The sequence below is a fragment of the Etheostoma cragini genome, chromosome 15, assembly GCF_013103735.1.
Source record: "Etheostoma cragini isolate CJK2018 chromosome 15, CSU_Ecrag_1.0, whole genome shotgun sequence".
NCBI classification, from domain to species: Eukaryota; Metazoa; Chordata; class Actinopteri; order Perciformes; family Percidae; genus Etheostoma; species Etheostoma cragini.
In genome coordinates, this window is record NC_048421.1 from 23904554 (window position 1) to 23915421 (window position 10868).

The window sequence follows — 10868 nt, forward strand, 5'->3', positions numbered from 1 at the left end:
CCCATTCACACACACCTCCCCTTCACCACAACCTCCCACTTCCACCAAAGCCACAGAGAATATCTGTCCCTCCACTCTGATGTTACAGATTATCCAATGATATTGTCCTCCTGTTGTTTACAAAGTGTCCCGTGGCCTCGCGTACTCTCTCCTAATCCTGTTTGAAGGCCAATATCTCATACAGATGCTGTATTTTATACGTTGGGATATTTTGTGCCAGAGGCATTATGTTTTTGGCTTTTCTGTTTGTGCGGATGTCCCATTCTCGTGGACACAATGTCTCAGGAACGCCTTGGGGGAATGGCTTCAAATTTGGCACAAACGTCCACTTGGACTCGAGGATGAACTGATTAGATTTTAGAGGACAAAGGTCACTGATCTCTCAAAGTGTGCTTTTGGACATAACCCAATCCTTCCTACACTAATTAAGACATACATACCTGGACACAAACTGTCTTAACTGTTTTAATTATTAGGTTTTATTCATGCTAAAGATCTTTTTACAGCTGAAAGGTTATTTTTATTTTTATACTGTTTTTTTTTATATACTGTATTCTTTTCTTCTTCTTACGTCTTGTAAGATGCTGTAAATTTAATTTCCTTGCGGGAGTCATCCCAAAAGGACCAATAAAGAGAAGTCTAATACTGTTATTGAATACCATAACTCAGGAGCAGAAGGGAGCCGTTTGGTGACACGCATCCTGAAACTGCTGATTGGTTTATCTTCTGTGCTGCCGGGTTGGACAGTAGATGCGGTTGAAGCATCCATGTTTCGCCAAGAAACACATTTAATATAATTCCGATATCATTAAATCCCTCTTTTTAGTCTTCAGTGTACATATTATGAGTCTGGACAGACATATAGGGATGAGTACTGAATTCAATACTTTGTAGGCACCGACCAAATTACCCCTAAGGTTTCATGTATCAGAAAATGCCTATTAAGTGAATATTATCAGTGAGCCAATCAGCATGCAGCATGCTTCTATCGAGATCTGATAATGTCTGTGATGGGCGTCGTAGAGCCACGCAGGGAAAACTCTACGTTGCACAGAAACGTAGTAGTACATGATAAATAAAATTTTGCTGTAATGTAATTTCTTTTTGTTTTATAACATTTTTATTAAAAAAAGTATTGATTAGGAACCTGTATCACTTTGATGCCAGTGGGTATTGACCCAGACATACAGTACATGGATGTAAACTGCAACTTGACCTGTTGGCAGAGGCGTTCAAGGCGTTCAGTAATTTGAGGGTCTTACAACACCAGCTCCTGGTCCGTGCTTTACACAAAATCAACCATATTTTTCAATTTATCTTCTTCTTCTTCCTTTGTTGTTTCCACCCTCCTTTTCTTTTTCTTTTCTTCTTTCTCTAGGTTCAACCAGCCAGAGGTCGCCAACGGGGGCCAAACCTAAGATAACGCTGGACCCCTACATTCGCCTCAAATCAGACAAGTTAGATTTGGTGAGTCTTGTCCTCCTGTCAGTCAGTCAGAGAAGTAACTCTGGAGTCATTCTCATCTCCTGGAGTGTGATGCAAAGCATCCATTAGCCTGGTTCTACCGGTCTCTGGTCCACTAGCCCGGTCCTACCGGTCTCTGGTCCATTAGCCCGGTCCTACCGGTCTCTGGTCCATTAGTCTGGTCCTACCAGTCTCTGGTCCATTAGACTGGTCCTACCGGTCTCTGGTCCATTTGACCGGTCCTACCAGACTCTGGTCCATTAGCCCAGTCTTACCAGACTCTGGTCCATTAGCCTGGTAGGCGGGTACTCTGTTGAAGTCCAAAACTATTGGATCCGCCCAGAGCCACTCTGAATCTGCCATAACCAATCCCTAGCGTTAGCCTTAGCCAACTCTGTCACCGCCAGCGGAGCAAGATGAAAAATCTAACTTTCCCGATCCCTGTGGGGAGGAGGGCCACAACATCATGGCCCCCAACAGAACTCCGCAAAGATTGTTCCCGCTCAGCTTTAACTTCTGGACATTCAGCAGCGTTGCCACAACGGACCCAATGGCTTTGCTCACATTGCTTGTTAAATGCTTTTCAAAGCATAAATTAAATAATTTTTCATGAAGAATAAAATCTGATGTTTAATCATAAAGTAAACTAGCCAACAATATAACATCCTACATGTCCAGCTGAGATGATGAGACCATTAAACACAATGGTTGGCTCCTTTAAACATTCTACAATGTTTATATACTTCAACTACATTTTCCAGATGATACTTAAACACTTTAACTTTAGTAACATTTTCAAAGCAGGGCTATTACTAACAATAGAGTATTTTTACAGTGCGGTATTAGTACTTTTGCTTAAATAGAGGATCTGAATACTTCCTCCACCGCTGGTTGTGGGTCATTTTGACTTTAATGACTTTAATTGTTAGAATTAGGTTGAAGACAGGTTGTAGTTAATGTCAAGTTGATTTGACAAAAATTCGGATATTACAAAACTAAGGCTTCTAGTTTCACAGAGCTAATTCATGGACAAGGATAAAACTGCTAAACTGGGTGATCCTGATGTGTGTGACAGCTGTGATGTCATGAACTTCATGATGGCAGAACATACATTATCACAATTAACATTAACAATTGACAAGTGCGGTAAAAATGTTGATACATAATTATAGAAAATGATAGCAGCTGTCAGCAACTTACTATTCAATTTAAAGGTCCCATATTGTTAAAGTGAGATTTCATGTCAGTTTTTATTATTATAAAGCAGGTTTTTCTGAAGGGCAACTTAAAGAGACAGGCGCTAAAACGGAGCGTTTCAGAGGGACAGAGGGTGAATACAGGTATATTCAGACAGACAGTATGAGAAAAATAATATTTGTTTTACATTAAATCATGTAAACATGCTCTAGTGGAAACCCAGAATATTGCTTATGATCCACAACCTCTTTCATACTCATCCAAACATTCAGCGAGCCCTCGGGACCTGTATGGAAGACTTAGCATTGAGAATGTTCCTCCGCTTGTTCATTTAGGTTTAAAGAGACTCCACGAAGCCCCCTTGCGCTGAAGGTTCTTCTCTTTCTGATTAACTTGCTTTTTCTCCCCAAGCTCTCTCTTCATCTAATTATTGATCTCTCTCTGCTGGCTTTATCCCACTTGCGCTCTTCATCTGTACATTCTTTCTACCCTGTCAGCATGTTCTCCCACTGCTCGCCCTCTCCCCAGCCTCCAGCTTCCTATCTCTCTGCTGATTATCTCTTTTTTCATCTGCCTTGTTCTGTCGCTGCTCTCTCTTCAGTTTTTGGTACTGTTCAGCTTTGATAATAATGTAGCTGTAGGTCTGAAGTACGTTCCTGGTTCTCCTTCTCCATAAACAACATGAAATCAAGGAGAGGGTTAACTTTTCCTGCTTTTCCAACTGTGGTCAGAAAGAAGAGAGGAGACTCACTGAAGCCTCTCTCCGACCAAGTGGTTAACAGGAACGTAGTTCTAGGTATAGTCCACAGTCCACACAACAGTTCTCCATACACTGCTCTCTCCCAAAACCAGTTTTCCAGTTGCATTCACGCTGGCCAAGGGAGCAACGCTAGCACGGCAACGGTCTTTATTGCATCGCCATGACTTTAGCACCACATACAACAACAGACCAGCATGGAGGAGGCCGTGGGACTGTTGCTGTTGGGCCTTGCCGAGATCCTCATGACGGTGGCGTTTAAAGACCAGGCCGGAGGACTTAACAGAGAAACACAGAAGACAAGACTCCAGCGTCATATGAGTCTCCTCATCAAGTACTTATTCAAGTAGTCTAAGCTTTGCTAAAACAGACGGCATGGCTTCTACAGATGGTGAACTGTGGGGGCGGGACTTATAATTTGGACCAATCAATGTAGACCTAGGTCAAAAGGGAAAAGACTCAGCCCTGAAGTAGGAGCAGACAGAGTTACAAGGGTCAGGGGAACTTAATAATCCTCAAACTGGTCCAGTCGGAACAAAATGGTTCTTGGAATGTGTTGTTCTAAGAACTGCAAAAATCCCTCCGGTCAGAGAGCAGCTTATGACTCTAGAGTTGGTACTCGTTCGGAAGCTAATCAGCGTCACTCTCTCACTGACTCTACCACTCACTCCCAACACACACACATGCCGGTCCTGCTATTCTTTTAAAGAGATTGACGCTGACACCAACACACCTGTATAAAACCAGTCCATTTAGATGGGCTACAGAAAAGCTGAGAAGGCCATACGAGCTTTATGAGCTCGTATGGCCTTCTCAGCTTTGAGTTTTAAGTAGAGCTTTAAAAGAGGCAGCTAGTTCCACTAGAAGGGGACAGGGAATCGCTCCGATCTCATCCCGAGTCCACGAAAATACTTCCATCAGAACCCGATCACGTGACTGCCCTCATGTCCTGCAACATCCCGAGAGAATCAATGCCTTCCCTGCACTAAGTTGCCTAAGCCAATAGGTGGACTGAGTAGTAGGCCTAACCTATGACCCATGTAGACTGTGACCCAGGTAGACTACATAGTAGGCCTAACATATGACCTAGGTAGACTATGACCCAGGTAGACTACATAGTAGGCCTAACCTATGACCCAGGTAGACTACATAGTAGGCCTAACCTATGACCCAGGTAGACTACGGAGTAGTCCTAACGTCCGTGAGCTCAGCGATTCCACTATGTTTGAGTCTGGAGAGAGACGAATTAGTGTCTTATCTTCTAGCCGTGTTCTCCTCTGTCGCTGATGGCAGCATCATTCTTTAATTTAATCTCCGGTTTCCACACCTTTTCATGCAATGGCACCAAAGTCAAATTATCCCACTCTCTGTTTGTGTTTGTGTCCCTGTTTCTCAGGCTTTGTCCTATCTCGGGTTGGATGTCACAGAAGAGAAGAGGAAGAAGTTGAGAGAGAGTCTGACAATAGACCCACAAGGCACTGTGGCTTATGGAGGTGAAGCACACACACACACACGCACACACACACACAAACACACACAACTCCAGTTGTGTCAACAGCAAGGTGAAATATTAGGGCTGAAATCTTGTCCAATCCCAGACTCTGTGTCACTGACAGCTTGTGTGTGTATGAAACATGAAGCAGCTCTGTGTGTGTCTGCAGCCAGGCAGACAGTCAGAGGAGGAGCCGCTTCAAAAATGTTATTTAATGTATTTACATCTGTTTACGACTAATACTAATTACTAGGGCTGCACGATGTGAGGAAAATATTTAATTTGCAATTATTTTGACTGAATTTGCAATATGATTCACAAAATTGGAGGGCATGATCCTTTTTGTATCATTACTCTCATAAAAATATTTAAATTAATTTTTTTTTAATGATTATAGCGTGATTTTTGAGAGGATATGAACTATTGTGTGTTTATATATATATATAATAAACATATACAGTATATAACAAATTAAGTGTATGATATCCATTATAGTAATAATAATAATAAGTAATAAGTAATAGCATAAATGAAAATGTATTGTATTTAAGTGAAATCATTTTACTATTTGGTTTTCTGGCAGCCATGGTAACTCAATAGCATTTTGTGTCTGTGCTTGTCTGTTGCCTCTCAGACCTAGTGGAGGCCACCCGGAACATTTTCCAGGAGAACCTGGAGGAGCTGGGTTTAGGGGCGGGTCCCTTCATGTTTTCCTATCACGAAGCAGCTAGTTTGATGGACACGTCCGCCTTCCACTCCCCCGTGAGCAGTCCGCACAGCCTCTTACATGCCAGCACTAGACAGATTCCAGTGAACAGATTACTTCCAGCCTAACCTGTCACATACACCCAACAACCCAAACGGCCACCTTCACACACACTCATCTGTTACTGGTAACAGATGGTGTGTGTGTTTCGGGCTACTGTGAGATCTTGTATTGTATCTTTAGCTTCTGTTGTTGGTGTAGAGACAGGCTGTTGGGCTAGTGAAGGGTTCATATTCCATCATAGTCCGAGTTATCATTGGTATATCTAGTAACATGAAACAGTGAAGAATATACCAATACTCCTCTATTCCTAAAGAAAGGAGAAATAGAAAACACATATAGAACTTTTCTGTAAATGCATAGACACAAAGACATAAAAATAACTCTGTGTGTGCGTGCGTGCGTGCGTGCGTCTGTGCTTATGTTTGCTTGTGTGTGCGTGTCTGTGTGTTTGACCGACTGTCTGTCTGTCTGTCTGTGCGTGTGTGTGTGCAGACATATGAGTCGGAGTGCAGCTACAGCAGTGAGGAGATGGAGCAGTTCCAGACGGAGGTGAAGCAGCTGCAAACCCAGATGAAGCAGCTCAAGGTGAACACTCACACAAAGTGTTGGTGGATGATAAAGCGTGTGTGACGATAACAAAATGTCAAAATCACATGTAACTCAAGTATTTGTCAAAGATGCTCTTGGGGCATTTCAGCTTGGTACTTTCGAGTTACACTACACAACAGCCAGTAATAGAGTTTTGCTTTTTTTCCATGCACCACCAGCACACAGCTCTACATGTACATCTTTGCATAATTTGTCATTTGGTCAATTTTCAAAGTGCAATTTTATAATTTAATCATTTATGTGTAACTAATTGTATAATACTGTCGCCAATGCCATCGCTAAGTAACAAAACCATTGCACTTCCTGTGGCTTCTTCATAATAAAAGCCAACCCATGGTAATGCTTGTACTTGTTAAGCAACATCTGTAGGAAAGCTTGGCTTGCACATAGCTCTGACACAGCTGTGTAACAGAGCCATCACTAAAGAGCAAGACAATTAAGGACATCATAAACAGTAAGACTTCAGTGCGTGCATGCGTGTACTAGAGTACCCTATTTCACTGCTTTACTACCAATGAAAACTCATAAGTAGCAAAGTAATTACAGATTACATTACCTTACAAATACATTGTTGGAAAAAGCTGAGTTTGACATTAAGGATTACAACTTTAGTGTTTCTCAGAGTCAAAGAAGCCTCTGAGACTCTGGGACAAAAGCGTAACATGGCACTTTACATATTCTAACCAAATGACATGAAGGCAGGAGGAATTGATTTCTCTGTTATGTAGCGTGGTTTCACTGATGATTTCAGCTGTAAACACCTCCCGTGCTTCATCTGCTGCCTTTCTCGGCAGGTGATGCTGAAGGACATGGAGCACAGCAAGAAAAGCCTGGAGGAGGAGTTGCAGAGGACCTCCGAGGTGGGTGGAGACATGCTGCATGGCTGTGTAATTAACAGTCAGCTATGGAAGTAAATTAGGGCATGGCTGGGTAGCTGGTAGCGTGTGCGCCCCCATGAACAGTGCCCCGGTCCTCGTTACGCAGCTGTGGGTTCAACTCTGACCTGCAGCCTTTGGCTGCATGCCATTCCCTTTCTCCCCTTTAATGTCTAGGCTTTTCTAACAAGTAAAGGGCTAAAATGCAAAAAGGGGGGTCTAAATTATGTATCAAACACATGGTCACATATGAAAATATTTACTGCTGAACATTCTGTTGTCTTTTCCAGAAAGCATGTCTGACTGTGGAGGAGAACGCCCTTCTGAAGAGCCGTCTGCAGGCATCCGTGGCGGAGGCCGGGCCTGGGATGTCTGGGGCCGGGGCTGGGGTGGCTGGGGCCGGGACCAGGGTGGCTGGAGCCGGGGCCGGGGCTGCGGGGGCCGGGGCTGCGGGGGCCGGGGCTGCAGGGGCCGGGGCTGCGGGGGCCGGGGCTGCGGGGGCCGGGGCTGGGCAGCGGCTGGCCAGCAGTGCAGAGCAGGACTACGAGGAGGTGATCCAGCTGCTGGAGGCTGAGATCAGGGACCTGAAGAACCAGCTGGCCAGCAAGAGGCAAGCACGAGGACTAGAGGCCACAAGGGTGAGTCTCAAGACCCTAGGTCTAGTTGACGTTGTTTTCTCGTTGTTACATTTCCCAAGGGAATATTCAATTTTTAACTCTGTTGCATTCATTTGAGAGATGTAGAATTTATATACAAAACATACATCAGCAAATAAATTACATACCAAATTACATACAAAGCTCTGTAACATTTATGATGCATTGACCAACTGCACCATATAAAATACCTATATTTTATATATTAAAAAAAATCATTAAAAAAAAAAAAAAGGTTATTGTATAGCATGTTGAAAAAGTCATAAGAAGTCATAATATAGTATGTTAAAAAAAGTAATACAAAAAAAAAAGTCATAAAAAAGTCATTGTAGTCTTTTGGAAAAAAATAATAGTATAGTATGCCATACACACACTATGCCTGTTACACACACAGGGACACACACTATGCTCGTTACACACACATGCAGAAAATTACAAAATATGAGGGGTTAAATCCTCCATCATAACAGCAATGCTCCAAGGTCCAAATGTGGCTGGCTGTTTAAGGACATGGGAGAGGACAACTGATTGGCACACATTTAACACAGGGCCCATGAACCCTCTCTCCCTGCATATGATGTTGTGTGGGATTTAAAAAGCATTGAGCCAAGATTTTCCCTTTGTTGTGCTGTACCCTCCCTCCATCCTCCGTTAGAGCTGCGGGCGCTGCAGCAGCATCAGCGTGCTGCAGCTTTTCTCTGTGAGAACACATCAGGCTGCCTCTGCTTTGATGAAGAGACGGCTTTGTGTTTATTTCCTCTGGCTTTCAGGCTTACTGCCTCTCTACCTGTGGCTTATTATCTCAGATAGGAAGTCCTCGGGCTGCACTCTGGCATATTTAATAATAGAAATGAGGAAGTGTTGAAACCTCTTCAACTACATGTGTGACAGCTGCTGTGTTCATGAGTTTAAATGCATCAACCGTAACCTTCATCCTACCCTTTCCTCTTTCTATCTTTTTATTCCTTTCTTCCCTACTTCATTTTTTTGTCTTTGTCACCCGGTTGCTTGTCTTTAACGACCAGTCTTTGTTCAAGCCCATCTCTAAAGTTTTTGTTGTATATCTGCGTTCCTTTAATTCTAAACCCTTAGTAGAGAGACTTTAATCTTCCTCACATTAGAACAAGAAACCAACAGGAATGTCACATTTCCATCACAATGTGTCAAATGGTTTGGACTTTATTTATGTCATAGTGTTCAGTCCTCTTCTTCTATAGCAGTATAATTGCACCAAAACAGAGAAAACTGTTGGCCTCAATGAACCAAATCCCTCCTTTCACAACAGTAGTCGATACAAACTTAGTAACTAACTTAGCAACCTGACTAACGAAGTTGCAAATGAAAAAAAAGAACTGCATATATATATAAAATTTCAATTTCACAAAATGATGCCTTCATATGTCTGAATATTAAACTCATGTAAGTTATTGCAAAAGTACATCTTCTGTAACCATTTATTACAAGATGACAGATTTTTCTGGGTTTGTTGGAAACATATGGGATAATGAAAGAACACAACCCAACTAATTATATATTCACAGATCTTCAAACATGGCAATTAGTCTTTCAGTTTTAACAGGAAGAGTACCAGGTAAAATCAATTTAAATCATTAACAGAGATGACTCACTGTGTGTGTGTGTGTGTGTGTGCGTGTGTGTGTGTGTGGGTCAGGAGGAAGTGCTGGATCTGAACAGAAGGCTGACGACCGTCGACTGCCAGCTAAGGAAGTCGGAGCAGAGCAGGAGACACCTGGTGATCTCCAACAGGAAGCTGCTGGGCTTTGCACAGGTAAGGCTTTAATTGGACACCTCCACATTAAAGGGGGAGTTCTCTATTTTGTCATGGTATAGTATGTTGAAGAAAACTCATAGAATAGTACGTCGAAAAAAGTCGTAGTATAGTATGTTGAAGAAAACTCATAAAAAAGTCAGAAAAAAGTCTGGAAGAGCATGCAAACTCCACCCAAAAAGGCCCGGTCCAGACTGGGGATTGAACCAGGGATAGTCTGCAACGCCTTCTTGTTGGAGCCATGTCAAGCACTGAGTCACTTTGCCACCAAATAATGTTTGTTGAAAACATAGTTTGTATCATAGTATATGGGAAAAAAGTTAATGGTATATTATGTTGAAAAAAGTCATAAAATAGTCATAGTATTCTTTAAAAAAAAAATCATATTATAGTATGCTAGTATAAAGTAATTGTATACTATGACAAAAAAGGTCATAGTATAGTATGTAGAAAAAAGCCTGGAAGAACACACAAACTCCAGCCCAGAGTGAGGATCAGACCTGCAACGCCTGCCTGGTGGTGCTAGTTGGAGCAGTGCTAGCCACTGTGTCACCAAATAATGTTTGTTGAAAACACAGTATATATCATAGTACATCAGGAAAAAGTAAATTAAAAACGTTATGGTATAGTATGTAAAAGAAATTCATCAAAAAGTCTTAATATAATATGTTGAAAAAAGTCATTGTATACTGTAACAAAAAAGCTCATAAAAAGTCATAGTATAGTACTTGAAAAAAAGTCGTAGTATAGTATGTTGAAAAAAGTCATAAGAAGTCATAATATAATATGTTGAAAAAAGTCATTGTTTACTGAAAAAAGATTATAAAAGTCATAGTATAGTATCTCGAAAAAAGTCATGGTATGAATATCAGGAAAAAGTGAAAACGTTGTAGTATAGTATGTAAAAGAAAAGTCATAAAAAGGTAATAGTGTATTATGTCGAAAAAAGTCATAATATAATATGTTGAAAAAAGTCATAGTATAGTATGTTGAAAAAGTCCTAAGAAGTCACAATATAATATGTTGAAAAAGGTCATTGTATACTATGACAAAAAAGGTCATAAAAAATCATAGTATAGTATGTTGAAAAAGTCATAAGAAGTCATAGTATAGTATGTTTAAATAGTCATAGTAGTCCTTCAAAAAAAATCATATGCTGAAAAAGTCATTGTATACTATGACAAAAAGGTCATTAAAAGTCATATTATAGTATGTTGAAAAATTCATAAGAAGTCATAGTATAGTATGTTGAAAAAGTAA

At 41.3% G+C, this 10868-nt stretch overlaps 1 protein-coding gene across 4 annotated transcripts in view; it reads left to right on the forward strand.

Annotated features, from left to right (window-relative positions):
* Positions 1 to 10868, forward strand: part of si:dkeyp-72e1.9 (syntaxin-binding protein 4) — an 85139-nt gene that overhangs the window by 63194 nt on the left and 11077 nt on the right. For all 4 annotated transcript variants that reach the window (XM_034894171.1, XM_034894172.1, XM_034894170.1 and 1 more), the window contains 7 exons: positions 1379 to 1467; positions 4815 to 4911; positions 5545 to 5672; positions 6172 to 6264; positions 7083 to 7148; positions 7454 to 7801; positions 9492 to 9608. In XM_034894171.1, the coding sequence (XP_034750062.1) occupies positions 1379 to 1467; positions 4815 to 4911; positions 5545 to 5672; positions 6172 to 6264; positions 7083 to 7148; positions 7454 to 7801; positions 9492 to 9608 (938 nt within the window). The remainder of the gene's footprint in view (positions 1 to 1378; positions 1468 to 4814; positions 4912 to 5544; positions 5673 to 6171; positions 6265 to 7082; positions 7149 to 7453; positions 7802 to 9491; positions 9609 to 10868) is intronic.